At 41.2% G+C, this 19,585-nt stretch overlaps 1 protein-coding gene across 2 annotated transcripts in view; it reads right to left on the bottom strand.

Moving 5' to 3' along the window:
* Nucleotides 1-19,585, bottom strand: part of myo6a (myosin VIa) — a 173,263-nt gene that overhangs the window by 54,162 nt on the left and 99,516 nt on the right. For both annotated transcript variants that reach the window (XM_046060244.1, XM_046060243.1), the window contains exons 17-23: nucleotides 17,441-17,536; nucleotides 17,008-17,178; nucleotides 9,575-9,613; nucleotides 9,188-9,281; nucleotides 2,616-2,746; nucleotides 2,445-2,522; nucleotides 25-154 (exon numbers count right to left, since the gene is read on the bottom strand). In XM_046060244.1, coding sequence (XP_045916200.1) covers nucleotides 25-154; nucleotides 2,445-2,522; nucleotides 2,616-2,746; nucleotides 9,188-9,281; nucleotides 9,575-9,613; nucleotides 17,008-17,178; nucleotides 17,441-17,536 — 739 coding nt within the window. The remainder of the gene's footprint in view (nucleotides 1-24; nucleotides 155-2,444; nucleotides 2,523-2,615; nucleotides 2,747-9,187; nucleotides 9,282-9,574; nucleotides 9,614-17,007; nucleotides 17,179-17,440; nucleotides 17,537-19,585) is intronic.

Below are 19,585 nucleotides of genomic sequence, written 5' to 3'. Positions count from 1 at the left end.
CGGACCAGAACAGATGCTGCTTACATTTGATGACGGACAGCGCGCACCACTGGACCTTCTTCCAGCGGCTGTGGATGAGCCACTTGTTGACCTTCTTCACCAGCTCTGCCAGGTGGTCCGGGTCCGACTTCATAATCTGGTCAAACTCTGCAAACTGAACAGCGGAGAGAGGTACAGGGTCAGAGCTGCGCTCCTGCCCTGTCAGCCGGAAACACTAAACAATGTTAATGAAACACCAGATCGATGACGTTTGCGAAGCACAAGTACTTTAAAAGTATTTGCACTAAAATCTAACATGAGTCAGAATCACTTTTATTGCCAGGTATGTGTACACATACAAGGAACCCGACTCCGGTTTCACATTGTTCTTAATGTGCATACACAGAATGAGCATAAATTAACAGAACGACAAGCTCAGCAAAACAGACGTAAACTGCTACACATATATAAAAAACAAACAGAAACATTTGTAGAGAGCAAGCAGGTGCGGTATTTAATGGACATTACTGGTCAAAAGTTTTAGAACACTTGTAAAAGTAAGCTGCTAAAATTAAAAAAACAACATTTACGTTACCAAAACAGATATAAAATTAACCATTAAATGAGTTATGTAGGATCAACCGATGACTAACTGGTCTGTCTTCCTTCATCAACATTATATAATATTATTAAACAAATAAGGCCTCTGAGGGTGGATTAACAGGCTGTTCCAAGGTGTTTACTCTAGAAATGTGTTTCAAGGCTCCGTTTTCTTGCACTGCTGCAGAATAACTTGAAGTTGTTAACTCATTACTTGATGCCTGAAAACTGTATCTCTCTGAAATTTACATTTTGTCAGTTTTGCTAACCTAAACTGTGTCTTTACCTTCTTTGATTATTCTGCAGCAGTGGAAGTAAATGAAGCCTTGAAACACATTTCTACAGTAAACACCTTGGAACAGCCTGTTAATACACCCTCAGAAGCTTTATTTGGACAAAATTATATATAATATAAACGAAGGAAGGCAGAACAGCAGGTCATCGGTTGATCCTACAGTGAAATAATGAACAAAAGTCCTTCATTTAACTGTTAATCATTCTAATTATCTCTGAAAATGTAACCGTTGTTTTTCACTTTGGCAGTTTGCTACTTACTTTTGTACCATTTAAGGTTTTTCACTGGACCTGAACCTACTTATATTAAAATACAAACTAGAAAAATGGGGGTGCTCTACAACTTTTGAACATGAGGTAGGTGGATACGACACGAACAGCACGCGCATATGTGTTAAGAGTGAGGGAATACGTAATTCTGTGTCACGATCAGCAATGATTAGAAGAGATTTTGATAATAAATAATAAAAACATTCTCTGGTTCAAACTTCTCAAATATGAGACTTTGCTGCTGCTGGGCTTAAAAAACGACCAGATCCTGTACATCTGTAATTCTGGTGGTTGACAACTTTTCTCAATGTGCATCATCATATTGCTAAACCCCGCTTCTGCACAACACAGATATATTTCAGACACTACTGTCAACATCTTGTAATATTAATATCTGCAGCCTGTGAGAATCCATTTCATATTTCACTAAAGCGTGGCCCGAAGCGTAAACGTACTGTATATATTTATCTAAGCTACAGTGAACTCCGTTTTCTCTTCTTCATCCATGCATCTTTTATAACAAGGTCAAAGCTCATGGCAGTGCTGCTGAATGCTTTCTAACACTTACTGCGCTTGATTTGAAAGCTGAGAGCTACTCCCTGACAGTGTAGCTGGCATCTCTTGTGTTGTGATCATGTCCTCTGGAAACCTCTAACTTCCAGACCTTGAGAGTGCTGCTGCTGCTGCTGCCGCCTTAACAATGAAACAGCGTCCAAGTTTGATTTCTGACAACGTGGATTATGAGTGCCGGGCTTTCGGTTACCTAAAGCCTAAAATATACTTTTCCGCCGTGCTGCAGCTGTAAACCCCAGCCATCTCTGCAGGTTTAAACAATTATTTACAAGTACCATGTGATGTTATGTCCAAAAAAAATCTGATCCCTGACGCTTCCACAGGGATGTAAAGAGTAATGAAAGCATCCGAGTTCAGGCAACAGAGGACATATGTATTTTTTATTTATCCCTCCGAGCTAAATCTACAGTGTCAGACTTGCAGTTTGTCCTGCACAGTGTGTACCAAGGTCCTCTGCAACAAACACTTTCACAAAGGCCTCCTGGAAACCACACGCCTAACCCAAATGTGATGAATTATTTATCCACTAGAGAAATAAAAACCCCATATGTTGGCACTGGTTTGTTCGAAAAAAAATCTCATCTTGACTCACCTCAGCAGCCAAAATGACTAATGCGCTTTCCCTCTGAATCTATTGTCTTTCTTTAGGGAAAACAAAACCTATATTATTAGCTAGTGCAATGGGGGGGAGGGGGGGGGGGGAAGAGCAGGTTTTCAAAACGTCTCACCTTCCCGGGCCGGAAAAACACTCTGGTCAGGCCAAACTTGTAGTCATTCTCATTCAGTCCCAGAGCTTTGAATAAAGCCTGCAACACAAACACGCAGGACATTGATAAACACGGACATGTGGCCGCATTAAAATGGTAATAAAAGCTTGGATCGGGGCTTGGAGAACTGACCTTGCAGAAGAGACGCGGGTCGAGGCGGGTGAGTTTGGGGGGCATGTACTTCTGGTACATGTTGTAGAGTTCGTGGAAGGGAGCCCTGGAGGGGAAGCCGCCCTGCATCAGGTCCAGCACCGACACCATACCTATGGAAGCAGGGAGGAAGGGGGGGAAATTACTGGACAGGAAGTTCCTTCAGAGTTCAGACAGATTCTTCTAAAACTAAGGTTGGGTATCAAACCTTCACCGAGTATCAAAATCTGGCATTTAGTCAGATTCATACTCGTATAAATTTATTTTTTATTCAGATGGTTCCTGATGTAAAATCTAAATTTTGTCGATATTTAATATTTGAGAACTGTATTAACATCCTGTACATATTAACATTTGACAGCGGTACAGCTGAGGCTGTTGGGAGTGTCGTTCCTTTAAGCAGATATTTGGTCACAAACGTTTTGGCCGAATTTTCACCTGATGACGGCAGCAGATAAAATGTCAGAGGATCACCAAAGTAAATATTTATCTTGAGGGGACATTTCATGGCAGTCCATCCAACATGTGTCCACACATTTTTAGGGCTGACGCCTAATAGTCAAAGATTTGATGCTTCGATGGGCGGAGCCTGATTCGACTGTTATTCACACAGTCGGAGCTTCGCGGTGAAACGAGGATCACGCCGTTTTGGCGATATGGGGGTGCTCAGCGTTCAACATTTCAGCGTTTAATGTTGTAAATAAACGTGTAAAGAGAATACAAATAATAATAATAATAAATAAAGTGTAACCCGAACCCTGGGGCGTCAGTGCGCATGTGTAGGCGTAGTTTACCGTCATAGAAAACAGAAAATATTTGTATTTAAAAAGCGGAAAAAATTAGTCCAAACGATTCACCGATTATCAAAATAGTTGGCGATTAATTTAATAGTTGACAACTAATCGATTAAGCGTAGCAGCTCTATCTGGAAAACATTTTTATGTGCCAATACATCTAGTAGATGTTGAGATATTTCACCAGATAACTGAAAATTTTGGCCTGCTGTTGGCGCATGTCTAGAAACATGTTTATCAGTCATCTATATGTTATCCGTGCGAGGTTGCGGGGTGCTGGAGCCAATCCCCGCTGTCCTAGAGCGAGAGGCGGGGTACGCCCTGAACATGTCGCCAATCCATCAGAAGGCACAGAAAAACGAACAACCACTCGCACTCACACCTAAGGGCCATCAGAGTAACCGATTAACCTGCATGTGTTTGGACGGTGGGGGGAACCCACGCATACACGGGGAGAACGTGATCACTGCCTCATTCTGGAAACTGTATTAAAACTTCAAACATTCCCTTATTTACCCAACAATCAACCGTGATCCTAAGTACTACAGATCCAATAATGCATCTTAGAAAAAAGGACTTTGAAATAACAACATCAAAACAGCAACACGGACTTCTAAGGCTGCATCAGCATCCTCCGTCAGCCCTGTGAGCTCTCACCTTTTCTCTTTTTGTCAGTACCGTCGTGTTTATGTTGTCATGACTTTCCAGACTGTTGCCCTTGACACATAATAATAATCTGTTCGCAGAGACCCCCTGTAAACGTGGATAATTTGGCCTCTTTGAAGCATTGTTAGTCATCTCATTTTGTTTTGAAAGAGTATATCAAAGGACTCATTTTCAGACCTCTTTCATAGCACAGACGCTGCTAATTAGCATTCAGTGTAAATGAACCACACTAGCAGCAGAGTTTGTATCTGTCATTAAGTTACTTCAAAACCAAAGTCCTTAGCCATGAAGTGTTTTTAAACTATTTTGCCTCCCTCCCCTGCACAACATTAAGTATATTCAGTTTTGAAGAATTATGTAATCGTTAAACACAGCTGATATTTCTGGCATCAGAGAGCACGACTCAAAATCCAACTTTACAGGCAAGCCGGCCGCTTCATTAAGCCGTAGCATGTTAGCATAACGCCAATTCTACTGAATATCACAGTTAGCATTAATTGTATCATTACCAAAAGTGCATAAGACCATAACAGTAATTTTAGCTTTTGCATATTATGTGCTGATGTTGTCAGACTTGGCAACGGTGGCAACAAGAGGCAATTTCCAGAAGGCAATTTAGCTAACATTAGCCACCGTGAGCTAACGACCATGCCTGAACAAGTAGGGCTGTAGCAGTGAAATGAACAAGGGGGCGTTTTACTGGCCGACAATTTAACTTTTCAATTCAATTCAAGTGGTGGTGATGGAGCAGTGGATAAGACACATGCCTTTGGGTTCAGTTCCCCACTGCGACACTTAACCCCTCGTTGCTCCAGAGGCGTGCGACCTCTGACATACTTAGTTAACTTAATTGTAAGTTGCTTGGGATAAAATCATCAGCTACATGAAAAAATGCAATGTAAGAGAAAAAAGTTTTACGGTCTGTGAACTTAAAATGTGGTGTAGATGCATTTAAAGTAAATGTGTGTTGCTCAACACTGGTGTCCAATGTCTCCACCTACTGATACTTGTATATTAAAAAACAACTCGGCAGCCAAAGCTAAGCGACTAAATCTAAGTAAAACTTTGTAAACACACCGACACAGCTGGATGGAAAAATAAGGATCCAACCAGAGTCATGTGAATTCACCCTCTCGTCTCGTGTCATTTCATCCCCAGACAGCTTTTTGTGTTTTCCACCAACAGAGCGACACCAGCTGACAGACCGAACACTGCCATTCACACAGCCACAGCATGGCTAAAAATACTGTTTGTGCTGCCAATTCTGTGTAGAAGAAAAGTGGAAAGCAACAATGCAACTATCTCAGCCGTACACGCCTGATAATATAAATTTCCTCTTGGGCATTCAGATAAAGCTGAAACCCTGACTTTAGGCCCCGAGCTGCACATTACTCATACCAGACCTCCATTTGTAATTGCTGCACAGTTTCCCAAAGGATAATCTTCGTGTCGCCCTTACTAGAGATCTGTTCCTCAATAATTACATCAAGGCAATTTGCTAAAGTTGTGTACGTTCACCTCGGAGCCCTTGGGGGGGGCAGGCATTTAAACCAGATCTGTGCTTTTGATTTGAAAAACAAAACAAACCTGAAGCTTCACTGCTAGAAATAATCAACTCAAGCCAAGTGGTCACGTGAACCGGAGTTCCTGAACATTTTATCCCAGCGTTAGTCTCCCTCCACTGGCTCCCTGTAAAAATCACCCACTGCTTATTAAGTCCTACTTCTAACTTACAAGGTATTACACAGCTTCAATATGTCACTGATTTAGCTAAGCCGTCTAAGCCTGTCTGTGCTTTCTGCCCCAAAAGAATAGGCTCAAGGTCGCTCTGGTCAGAAGATCCAGCCCTTTCTCAGGATGCAAACATTATGGAAAACTTCTTTTTGTACTTGCATTTGCTTTCTTAAGGTTCCCAGATTAACATATTTATTTCTCAGAATGAGTGTCAGAGCTTTATGTGAAACTAACTGGGTCTTGCTGTCGTTGTTTTGGTCATGATTTCCTTTCACAAACATTCAGATTTGGGGACAAAGGGTGGATTTTATTTAATGACGTTTTTCAGTTCTAGTGCTGATATGATACGAGTTGGTGTCACTGTGACAAAACAGCTGTTGATTGTTACACTAAATCCTCAAAATACATGCCATTTCATTATATGATCATTTAATCCTGGTCGCATTCTATAGTTTTCAGTAATTTGCCTACAGACTCAAATAATTCTGCTGCGTACTTATTGTAAAAGAGAGTACAGTCATGTTAGTGGCTCTGTACAACATTAGGTAAATGAGCTAAATGCTAAAATCAGCATGCTAACATGCGCACAGTGACAATGCTATCATGCTATAGTGTTTACCATCTTAGTTTAGAGTGTAAAAGTTGTCTTAATTAGCACATAATACAAAGTGCAGCTGAGGCAAGTGGACACACATATATATAATTCTTGACATGATTAAAAAGCAGACGATACCCAACGTTAATACAGTTCATTCAATTACTGCCTGTACCAGATTTCATGGCAACTCATTTAATGGCTGTTAAGGAGCTAGAGGAGGAGTCTTTAGGGGAAAGTCATCAGATTATCTCCCCTGGGATCCATGAAAGTCTTTACAAACTTTCATGCCTATCGATCAGATTGAGATATTTAACAGAATAAGTGAAAACTTTGACCTGCTAGTGGCACTTTGACCTCTAGAGACCTGGAATATTTGTGGCAAATTTCATGGCCATTAATCCATCGAACAGTTGTCAGGATTTATGAAGGATAGATTAGGATAGGATGGATTCGTCCAACCACGACCGCCTAAACAAACTTTCATTGCAATCCATCCAAAAGTTGTTGAGATATTTCAGTCTGTGTCAAAGTGGAGGATCGACCAACAGACTGACATCCTCAGACCTGTTCTGCTAGTGTGGCTAAAAATCTGTGCACCTGGTTCTCTACAACTCCGAATTACTACAAGTAAACTTACGATTTCTGGTTGAACAAGCTTACAGTGATGTACACCGGCACTTCAACGCGTCATTTTCATTATCAATTTAACTCTCATACTCGAACATTCAATTCAGCACTTAAACCGAAGGGGGACGTCTTTGTAACGCTTATTTTGTCCGGCCATCAGTCAAAAAAAAAAAATGTAATAAATTCTGTTTAAGATTATACAAATCTGAAAGAAGCGGTAAATAATCTCTTATGAAACTGGGACCAAAGAATGTTTTGCTCAAATGATTGATGACTGATTTAGAAGATCATATAGCACTGTGGGTGGTTAGTTACCAAATTACAGTCGGTATTCTGCTGATCTTTACTCCGTATAGTAGATATATTTCTATTCATCCTTATTTAAAACAACAACGGTGATTTAAAACTTAATCCTCACATGAGAAACTAATCAGGAACATCAGTGGAGAATCAGACTGCAGGCGCACAGTTTAAGTTCTTTATAAATATATATCCTTTTTTTTTTTGCTGGTGTTCATGTGAAGGCGAACACAAATATCCCTTATGGATGGCAGCACATGTTTATTATGCAATATCTTTAATAAAAGAAAAAGGATCATCTTGTCAACCAACACCTGAGGTTACCTACTCCCCCTTTACGATCGCCGGTTTTCATTATCTAGGATTAGGCCTGCTTCTTGGTCGCTGAACATCCCGTTTTGGATCTAACCCCGTCATGTTGGTACACAGAGGCCTCCCCCGTCTAATCCAAACTATCACCGTTTCCGATTTCCAGTCCAATAAAACTGATAGAGCGCTTCCCGGGGTGCAGTATCTGAACAGGGCATCGCTGCGTTTGTGTGGATGAAAGCAAAACTCAGACTCTCTGAGGATATTAAACCCAAGCTCATCATTTCTTTTCTTCCTAACCTGGCGGGAGGGAGGGGAGCGTCGCAGGCTTGGTTTGGGGAATAGGCGAAAGTTTAAGAAATTGGGGTTAAAGTCACAAAGTAAGATTAAGACAGCAAATAAGACAGCACACAGGAAATAAGGGCAGCCAAGGACTTCAAAAGACACAGAATTTATTTACTAGCCATCCGTGAAAACAGCGGTGTGTGAACTAACATTTGTGGGGATTTGGTTTGAGCATCCAATTAACGCTAACTTTATTTTGCTTTTCTAACATCTTCAGGAGTTTAAGTTTTATCGATACGATCTATAAACTAAGTCGGTCATTTCTGCTTTTTAAGTCTCTGGATGCGGCATCATCTTTAAATCTTACCTGAAAAAAACTCGAATGAACATGAACATTTTTATCTGTGACAACTGAGTAAACTCAATCAGCATGTAGACCTCGGGTTGAGATTGTTTTGTCAATGTTTTGTGTAACTAATCCGGACTTTGGCTGTTGTGACTTTAGTACTCTGAGGTATGTGTGCTACATTTTAATGGTTGCGGTACTTTTGTTTAATGCTGTAAAATTAAGAGTTTATAGATTATATGCCGCTCTCTGGCCTCCTCTTCTCCCCTTTTTAACTGTTGAATCATGAAGGTTTTAACTTCTCTACTCTCCTATCTAACTAAACATCTCACTTTTTCAAAGACTGATGAAAGAAGCCGCAATTGCAGTTTGAATACTGGGAATTGAGTTTTATCCAGGAATTGTTTCTGAGGGCAAAAACCTACAATCCCAGGATGTTTTTAAGCCTGTGTGCACGTGTGTGTTCGTGTGCTGAAAATTATAATATGTACTGCAAAAAGGCGCCTTCATCAAAAGTACAAACACTCCTGTTCTTTAAATCACTGTAACAAAATGCAGAAATGAGGCAGATATTCCTTCTCTCTTCTTCTCTGCACACACTAATAACCTTAGCTTTGATCAGCTGGATAAAAACTCTTCCATATTATCATCTGAAGATGTCACCAGAGGAGATGAAATGTTATTCTACTAGACATACTACCTCATAATTTAGCAAATATATAAGAGAATAACATCTAATAACATCATCTAGGGGGAAAAATTGAAAAGGGTGAGATGATCCAGGGTAATAATCGCGACATCAGGGTGTCTATGAGGTAAACTTCTCAGTTAAGACGGGTGAGAATTCCTGATTCAGGTAAAGCATAAAGCTTTGTTCATAGAAAATCGCACTGACCGGAGCACTGCAGCTGAGAGAGAATCTGAGCTCCTTCAAACTGGTGGCTGACCATCTTCAGGTTTGGCTTAATGCAGCGGACGAAACTGGAGCCCTGGTGGAGTGAAGATGGGATGCATGGAGCGAGGGAAAAGAGACAGAAACAAGAGTACAGAGGCAGAGAGAGAAACAGAAATCATTACACTAACAGCAGGAGCCACAAAGACGAATCAGAAATTCATGACATCCATCACACTCTGGACACGATCCTCTGCGTCTCCGTCTCAGGGAAATAGAAACTGTGGGTGTTCGCCTGTCATGAGATGTACGGAGCTGTGCCACAGAGGAAAGCTGATTTTACTTTACTGCAGCTGTGTAAAGGAAGAAAAAGAAGTAGAAAACACTGACCGTGCTGCGGAGCTTCTCCAGGAGGATATTCAGCTGGGTCTGCAGGAGAAAGAAGAGGAAGACACATATTTGTTTAACTATCTGATCAAAAGGAATGCAGATCGAAGTCTAAGCTTGTGTAAAACCTCAACGGGCTGAACAAGTAGAAATTGTGCCAAACATCCCACATGGGATTACAGGACACATTTTCATTGAGAAAATATAAGATAAAAACAAAAGTTATGACTTTATAAATAGCTAATTATGCTTTCAAGCAATAGAAATAAAGCGTACACCCAATATCAAAGTGGGGGAAAAGAAAATGCAACATGTCTCAAGTTTATCCTGATAAAGACAGTTTTTCCTCCATTCTCAGACTTTCTCCAGGATTTGGCTGATTTAAAGCAAACGTATACGTCTGCGTCCAATCCACACCGCAGCCAGACGCGCACATCCCCAAAACTTTTACTACACGTTTCGAACGCCACACATCACTTTTCTCCCTCAGTGGAAAGCAAATTAGTAACTGATAACGACGACTTGCAGAGCTAATCAACTCCGCCCAGCTGATGCGACACCGGTGTACGCCACGATAGCACTGAGGTGAACCCATTCTCGCGCCGTGACCGAGCGGTAACTAACGGGTGGAGCTTTGCAACGTGAACATCCAAAAACTGAAGCACGATTATTCTGACTTTATTCAGGACAAGGTTTTGAACGTGAACACAGGAGCTATTAAAGTTCAGGAGATTCAAACCGAATAAAAATTAATTAATTTATAATTAAGGTGAAAAGGTGCCACACGCACATTTTAAAGAGATTAACTTCCCCAAACAAAGACAAAAAAATAGGAGTAAATCATGACTGCATGTGCGCCAACTCAGCAGGGATGAGTGAGAGCTACACTGACTTATAGGAAATTTGTATTTAATGCTCAACACTTTCATGTGATAATAATGTAGAGATTTCTTAAACATAGTGTTAATATCTCGTCTCGATCTTGTGCGCTGAGCTTCTGGTCGCACCCCTATAAATAGTGATACACCTCAAAGTGAGCCCCCCCCCCCCCGGTATTTTTAATGTGGGGATTTATCACTAACATCACGATATAATATAAACACCAAATACCAAACAGTGTAGTTTTAGCATTTTCCCTCTATGGGTCTTTGGCATCTCTCTTTCTTTGCGGTTTCTCTACCAGATATGATCTACTTTCTCTCAGACAGTCTTCGGTTCGCTCTCAGCTGCAGATCAGATATGAAGTCAAACACATGCATGAATAAGTAAAGGTCGAAATCTCCTGATCTGTAATGATGCATAACTCCACCGGCGGGGTCAATAGGTATGGAAAGCCAAGCATTGCGGCCAATATTTAAGTCCTCTCTGCACTTGCAGGTATCGGGTTATTGTTTTACTGGTCTGGAACCTCACAGTTTTGTAGCTGAAGATGCTGCTGAGGAGGACAAGTTAGGACCGAGAGCGTACAAATCATGTTCCCTGATAAGCTTTTGTAAAGAAAAGCCTGGTGTTATTTGGTATGCATTAGCAAGAATCCTCTTACTCTGCAGGCTGTCGTGGGTCACAACGCATTCATTCTTTACATTTGACTCACTTTCTACCAGCGTAACGTTTGAGCCAGCTTGGTGTCCCAAGGAGTTGGGCGGGGTTTCTGATACTGATTAGTCTTTGCCAACTTAAGAAAAAGCACTTTTAATAAAAGCAGAATTACAAACTAAACAAACAAAATGCTTTACTCATCAGACCCTTTCATTACTGATGAAACACTAATATTCCAAACTTAAGTGTCGTTCCCTGGTCGCCACATTCTTGACCTTCGACTTCTCCTCGTTATTGCTAACTTGTAGTGATGGTGATGCATTATTCAAGCTCATTCTTTTAAAGTGACTGTGGACATGGAGAGCATCTGCGTTATGTGAATGTAAATATATGTAAATGTACATAAATGTATACTAACTGGGGTCAATAAGGGAAGAACAGAAGAGCGAAGCCATGCAACAAACGGTGATTTAATTTAATTTATTAGCATAACAGCGGTGTCCTCGTTTGTCCAGACAACACAACAGCTAATTAGCCTTCATGATCATATCCGTGTCATTCGGCCGATGTTGTAACCACAGTCCCAGCTCATTGTTGGTCCATGCAAAAGAAATATCTGGTGCGGTTCTTCGTCTGCAGCACTTTATTCTCCCGCCAAATCTTCTGTAACTAACGGAACAGACCATCTGCTTCATGTTTAAACCGGCGCGCGCATGCCCAGCGTACCCGAACGGCCACTCCATGTGCGTTTTCAGTCGTTTTAATGTAGCCTTGGTATCTTCAACCAAGTCCAGAACCCCCCCCCCCCCCCTTGATTTTAACCTTCCTTGGATGATCTGCAAAGCGCTCGTCTGTAACTGTAACTATGTATTGGGCAATATAAATAAAGTCATTGGCTTATCATATTATTTACATCCTCTTGTGGCTTTTCCATGCGTCCTGTTCATGTGATTAAACTATATCGTTTCATAAATATGACTAGTTCAGGCGATGGTCCATCGCGCAGTGAATCTTGAGGGTGCTCAGCCGCAGAGGACGCACCGGTTTTGTCTTTCACAATCAGTTAAATTAAAGGTCGACTTCTCAGCCGTGTCTGGATGAGCCTTTGGAATAAGACACCCTTGTTATGACGTTTTTGATCCCTGAAATTGAGACAAAGGTACGCTGTCTGGTTATAATGAAAACCTGCACTCCCTCCATGGCTCACTTTGTTCCAGCCAGAAGGCAGTGTCTCCAGTCACCTCGACTAACTCAGATTTATCACCGCTCATTGTCACCCCAACCCACCCCGCCAAAAGCTCTGTTCCTGACCTTAATCATGGCTCTGCGAGAGAGAGAGGGACCTAGGACAGAGGAGGAGAGAGACCGGTGGGGCTTTAGGAAAACACTATAGGTAACAGAGCTCAAAGGTAATAAGAGCTCAATCTACTGAGTCCAGATCCACCCTGACTGCAAACTGATCAGTGTTTCCCAGTGCCACCCGTGTGCAGACCATATTTTAGCGTTTGATGCTTTTGTTTACGTATCAGGAAAAAAAATCTAAGTGTCCTACTCTTAGGATGCACGCCATGTAGCAGCAAACGCCCTCGATTCGAAATCTGGCAGGACTCATTCGCTAAACGCCAGCTCCCCTCACACTTCCTTACATTCGCTCTCCTGCAGTCCTCCTACAGTCATATAAAAGATAATAACCTTAGGAAAGTTGTTCACAATGCAGTGTGGTTTTATGAATGGAGAATCCTAAGTTGGATGCGAGCTCTAACACGTCACTGATGGACGGCGGCCGTACGGTTTCTGTAAGAATCTGCAATGTAGCACGAATATAAATCACGTCTCCGTACGCATGAAAGGAAAATAGTGTCGGTAGATGAAAGACACCCTGAGTTCCTGTGAATTCAATAAAACATTCCCCCCGCTGCCCGCAGATGTACCGGACACCGTCATTCCCTCGGGTTATGGGCTTTTTTGAGTGAGTGGAGCCGAGCGCTGTGGTGTTTGGCTCACCTTGCCTTTGGTTAGGTGACACATCCGAGCACACATCAAGGTGAGATGCTGAGCTGGATGAGTCACAGTGCAGGAGAGTAAAAAAAAAAAAAAAAACTCCCTCCGTAACTACAGCTGACAAAGAAGCTGCTCTCTTTGTTCTTTAAATACACTCAGAGAAAAGTGCACTTCTCTGACGTAACTAGTTGGGGTTTTTTCCACAGGTTGGTTTGATCGGCTGGACGTGCAGCCTCTCTTTTCCTCCGTTTGTCAGTCTTTGGTGGAGTTTAGTGACGTGTTTAAACAGACTCGTTTGCGACTCACCACTGAAGGAAAAAACACTCGCGGGGATCTTTCAATTCAGTTTATTGATCAAAAGTTAACAAAATAAATTTCCGTTGTTTACTTTCAACACATGTATCAAAAAACACCTTAAATTCGTTTCCCACAACTTATTTGGTGACTAAACTATTTCACTCATGAACTAATTAGGATGAGGAGGATCTGACACAATACTTTTTATGTAACAGTTATTTGAAACAAGAAAAAATTAAAATAGATCTCCTTGCTTCTACCAATCAACTACTACGGCTTCAACAGGTGGCATTTTATGCAAGGTATTGAATGAAGTACTCTGTTGGTATCGGTATCACTTTAAGGGTACTGGTAAAGGATACCCAAACCCTAACGCAGACAGCCTCATTCTGAAGTTTAAGGTGGCCTGTTTGTTCTTAGCCTGCATAAATCATTGTCACACTAACTGTGATACTTTGATAAGTTGGTGTGATCGGTACAGTTTTGGCAGGAGTACTGCAGGTACTTTGTGTCCTGTAGTCTATTTTGGTCTCTTGTTTGTTCGCTTGTGTTTTGTTTTTCTTGCACATAGAAGTATCTCATGCAGGCCGGCACTTTTTAATAGAATTTGTGGTCTGTAACTTTCTTTGTACAAACTGATCCTAAACTCGAGGTGCCGGCAGCATTTCGTTAGAGGATCTCCGCACATCAGCCACCCTGAGGCTCAAAGCGGAGCCTCGACAGACAGAACAATGAGGCCAGAGCTCAAGGGGTGAAGTCTGAATCACATCTTTAATCAAAGCCTTTAATAAAGTGAAGTAACTAATGTTATTACACACAGCATGTCTCCATCAGAGCAGAAGAGCCAGTGGCAGTAAGGACTTTTAAATTGCCTGCGCCCAGCTAGTGTTGCTTTCGTCAGACAAAACTAAACGAAATATATTCGTCTATGACCCGACTAAAACGAGACGATGACGAGACGGCGACAATGTACTTAAACACTGACTGACTACTCGTAACGTGCAATATTGTTGACGAAAAATGACGAAACTAAAATGTAATCCATAAAATGAAAACTCTCCTTTTGTCAGTATAATGAGGAGAAATTTTCACTTGAACAGTTTGTTCATTCAGAGGTATTTCTTTCCTCCTGGCCGACCGGGACGACGCCTGGTGCGCGAGGATAACGTTACTGTGGAGGATGCGCTAAAGGCAAAGAGGCGCTTAAATATTTGGTCCCAATTAGGCGAAGTGCCTAATTATATCGGACGGCAATGTGGTTGAAAGATTTCTGGAAAAAACACTACGAAGTTGAAGCGGCATATCCAGGCTAACCACCGGGAACTGAGGCACGTTAATGTCTCCTTTGCAATAAAAATGAGACCAAAGCTGACAACATTTTATCTCTATATGAGATGAGTTAAATAAAGACTAAATTGACGGGTAAAATGGCTAAAACTAGACTAAAATACCCAGACTTTTAGTCAGCTAAAACTTGATTTAAAAATATAGAATACAGTGGATTAAATATGACAAAAACTAACAAGGACATCTGACACAGGACTCAGACTAAATACTTGCGTCTCAATACATTCTTCCAGTTTGGTGTAGCAACGACTGTTTGGCACTGAAATCTAATTCAAGAGGTTTAAAAGGTTTTTTGTTGAGTTCAAGAGAGTGTTGCCGGCGTCAGACATATCTCACAAAACTCCTAACTTCTCTCTCCAAACATACCAAGACGTCGGGGTCTCAATAAATGCTAATATATCTAAAATGTATGTCGGTGGTTTCATATATTAAGAAGAACGTTTGCCCGGGCTGGCAGGGGTATGCACCAAACAAACTACTTTGTGCGTCCAACCACATCTAAGGCGGGCAAAAAGGCCGTTATCATAGAGAGGGGAGAGACGCAAAATAAATCATTCCAGTGGGGATAACTGCCACGCTTTCAGACCAGCATCCCCCCTGGATGTCACAGTGACTGATTAGGCATGGGTCCCGATTTTCAAATTTTCAAATAGTCATTCAATTATAACAAATCTAAAAAATGCTGGGACTAATGTCGTGTCCAGGGGCGGGTTTCACAAAAAGAAAAAGACTTTGACTGTGGCTTAGATGTAGTAGATGGTCAGACTTCAGACATCTAAATCAGACCGCTGCACAAAGCTCTGAGGACCCTGACTATCTTAAGCAGGACTGCACTGCAATGAATTCTGGGTAAAATAAGACACTTGTCAAAACAAACAAAAATGGCAGACTGAGTAGGCGCATCCAACCAAAAAAAAATGTGTTTGTTGAAGCAGTATAATAGTTATAAAGACGTTTTACTTGGAAAAGTCAGCGGAGAGTGTAGGAACAAAAAGAAATGCTCGACTTGGCAGTAAACAGCGTCAAAGATATAGAGAAAAGATCCAAGAACATGGTACAAGATTTAAGAGGAAATATCCTACAACGGGGCGAGGCAGGGCTCAGTGCTTCAGCCAATTCATCTGTCAGTCTCAGGATAGCTTCCTTGGGTAAACGAAACCGACCGATAAAGTTTGTTACAAATTTAACAACAGCTGCTGTTTCCGAGCAAAGCATTTTAATTGGCCGACGTACGATCTCAGGCGGAGACTCCTGTGGCTCTCTGACTGTTGATTGTGATTTATTGGTTTGCAAACAACGGTGGAAAAGAGAGGAGCAGTCGTAGAAAAACACCAGACATTCTCCAGTTAAAGCCAGTAGCTTCTACTCGCCCGTTCAGAATTTCACTGCAAGGCAAGCCCCCCCCCGCAAAGTACCTGTACTTACGGAAAGTACTACCCTCAAGCAGAACTGGTCCCGCCGGTGGAAACGCAGTGAGTTCCTCCGAAGGTTCCTAGTTCCGGGGTCAAGTTCCTTTGGTCGAAACGCAGCTATTGTTTTATATTTCTAGCGGGTTACTGCGGTCCCTAAAAACTCTTTCCCTTCTCATAGCTCTCTCCATAATATCGGCAGCAAACCACAAATCATGAGCCATTTTCTCTTTTTGTTCGCTCTTTGTAGGGCCGGGCAATAAAACAATAATGATAAATTATTGCAATATGATTTTCCTCAATAACAATATAATAAATGTTATAAATATACCGTCCACAAATATTTGGTTTAATTCATTTGAATCACAAATAAATTCATTTTTCAATTAAAATATTTATTTTGTTGAAGAGATTTATTAATAATTAAATAATAATAGTTTTGAAGGTTCTACCTCAGATTTGTTAAGAGATCTACTGTTTGGCATCGAGTGTTTGTCACATTATGACCATAAAGAAAAGTTTAATCAAACAATTCACTCAGGATCAAAAATCAGCCTTTAAACTTAAAACTTTAAACTTAATAATTATCGATATCGAATGATATGAAATGTTTCTATCGTGATAACATTTTTGGCCGTATCGCCCAGCCAGTGTTTTTGCTTGAAATGCCCATCCCTGATTGACGTGCCATGCGTAGTCTATTGAAAAACTAAAAAACATTTGAATGGCGTAAACTGGAGGATACAGGTCACTCCAATTAAAGGTCGATTAAAAACCAATACCCATATAACTTATTGTATTAATTCCACCTTAAACTCAGCCCCCAGGTTCGTTCCTTCTCACCTTAAACTTGTTGCCGACGCTGATGAAGCCGAGTTTTCCCGCCTTCTGCTTCATATCCTTGCTGTTGTTGGAGTTTTCAAAGAGTTCGCGGACGAAGCGGTCCTTGGACTCACTGACCAGACACTCCAGAGACATGTGCAGGGCGTCGTTGTTCTTCTCCACGAACTTGGTCTGAGAACGGGACATTGTCAAACATAAATACATGTTTTCAGACTCCAGGGAAGCTGCACTGCTTGTTTCAGCTCCATTTCCTCTTTTACATTCTTTGTAAGAAACAGTGCAACAATAGTGTTTCAATGAGATTTTTTTTGAGCTTATCTATCAGAATATAAACCTCATTTGTTTTCTGCAGTCCAGTGATCAAAGGAAGACAAATAAATAACTTTACGTGACATTATTTTTAAAGACGGCTTCTGTGATTTGTTGAACGCACCGTCTCGTAGCACACGGCTCCTGCAAAGTGTCTGATAATAAATCCTTCATCATCCCTCACGTTCCTGTGGACGGCCAGCTTAGACTTCCTGGGAACCTGAAGGACACACACACACACACACACACACACACACACACACACACACAAAACACTTCAACTCAACACAGCTCTTTTATATTTCCAATTTACAATAACATGCTAATTCCCAGGCCTGTCAATCACTCTCGGCTGGAAATGAAGATTAAGAGTCAGTGTTCAGTAATTTAACTGTCGGCTACCCGACGTCACGCCGACGCTAAACATTACTCTGTACTGAAACTCATTGCAGTGGCCTGAATATGAGATCACCCTGATTAGAAGACTTAAACCACCTTTTGGGACATTTCTTTATAGATAAAAAAAATAAAAATAAAGTTCTGCTTAGCTTTCAAAATGTATGGATACTTTTACATAAAAATACATTAATAGTCGTAACCAGTGAATTTATTGTTTGTTATTTACAGGTAAATGAGACAAGCTCCAGGGAACTGGTTGCTTCATCCAAATCATCCTTCATCCTTCTGCCTTCGAGCCATGCAGAAACTTTTAGTTTAGAATAATTATAGATACGATTGTTCATGTTTACCTGTTGGGTCTTCATTTTACAGCTTTTGATATTTATCTGTTTAGACATTAAAATAATGTAAAAAAAATAGGGAACATGAGAAACCTCCTCCCTTCTGAGGTGCATTTTATTTGCACATTAAAATCCAAAAGGAAACGTCTCCTCTTTAGCTTATAAAGGACTAGTTTGCATCACCAACTTGCTTTAACTTTGCTCCTCTACAGTCACCAATGTGCTTTTTTTTCCTAACAACCACTTTTTCAGACTCATCTGAAACCTGAAAAATAATTTAGGATGTGTACAAGACAGAGCTGCACCAGTTTACTCTCAGTTTGTACCTGATGTTCTCAACATTGGGCAAGTAGGCAGTAATAAAATACAGCTACTTTCTATAAACTGGGGTGATGTTACGTTGCATAGCGGCTAAAGAAGCAGCCTGCTTCCTGCTCAGCTGCGCAGTCTGAAGGGGAGGGGAGATGTTATCTAACTTAGCGCTAACCGGCTTCACTTTTCCAGCAGGTGGGGAAACAACAAACAGACTTTTCTCGTTCTTTAGAAGCTGACTTACAGTAACCGACACAGTACATTTACTGCCAGAGAATATTTTCCTCTGCTCGCGTTCACCGTCACTTTCTGCCGCTCGGACAATCAAACACTCGCTGCGCACTTCCCGATTCCTTCCAGGAGTTACGCTGCTCTTATAACAGCATCTGTCTCGTAGATGTCCTTTGAAGAATGAGGAGCCCTCTTCGTTTAAGTTCTTGGACTAGAGCTGCAACGAGTTGTTGATTAAACGATTGGTTGTCTACTATTAAATTAATAGGCAACTATTTTGATATTCGATTAATCATTTTTAGTCATTTTATTAAAAGAAAAAAAACGTCCAAATTTTCTGATTCCATCTTTTTAACTGTGAATATTTTCTGGCTTCTTTTCTCTCTTCTGAAAATAATCTGAAACTCTTTGGGATGTTGTTATGACCTTGGGGTCATATTTTGTTGTTTGTTTATCTCTCCCGGCACTGTCAGCTGTTCTCCTCCATTAGAGTGTGTGTGTGAGTGTATGCAGGTACTGGAGAACAGGTGGACACACTGGATTGGTCTGGTTGAGCTGATTGGAGCCTCCTGATTGGGCACCTGGATGACAGCAGCCATCTTAAGCCCTACTGACAGGAACTCTGCCCCTCTCTCTGCCATTCCCAACCTGCCTGAGGACTGTGTGTTATGTCTGTGTTTATTGTACATAGTGAACGGTTGTGACTATATTCAACTTAGATTGTAAGTAGTTTATCGTGGTCCTTCTGATTGTCTTATGACAACCTGGTTTTGTTGGCTTTGCCATTTTTGTTGCTATGAAGCAATTTCCTTTGTCGTAGCTATATTGTGTCAGCTACTAGCAGTGAGTAGGAGTGAGAAGCCCTTTCTTTTGTTTGCACCGTTTTCTCCTGTTTTTGGACTTAGAAGCCTAGTTTTAGAGCTTTGTCTTTTCTTTACCTTTTGGTTTTGGGTTTAGGAAAGATTTAGGTTTTCTTAGTGTTTTGG

Source organism: Micropterus dolomieu, linkage group LG10, assembly GCF_021292245.1.
Source record: "Micropterus dolomieu isolate WLL.071019.BEF.003 ecotype Adirondacks linkage group LG10, ASM2129224v1, whole genome shotgun sequence".
Taxonomy (NCBI): Eukaryota; Metazoa; Chordata; class Actinopteri; order Centrarchiformes; family Centrarchidae; genus Micropterus; species Micropterus dolomieu.
This window is presented reverse-complemented; position numbering and strand designations above follow the sequence as displayed.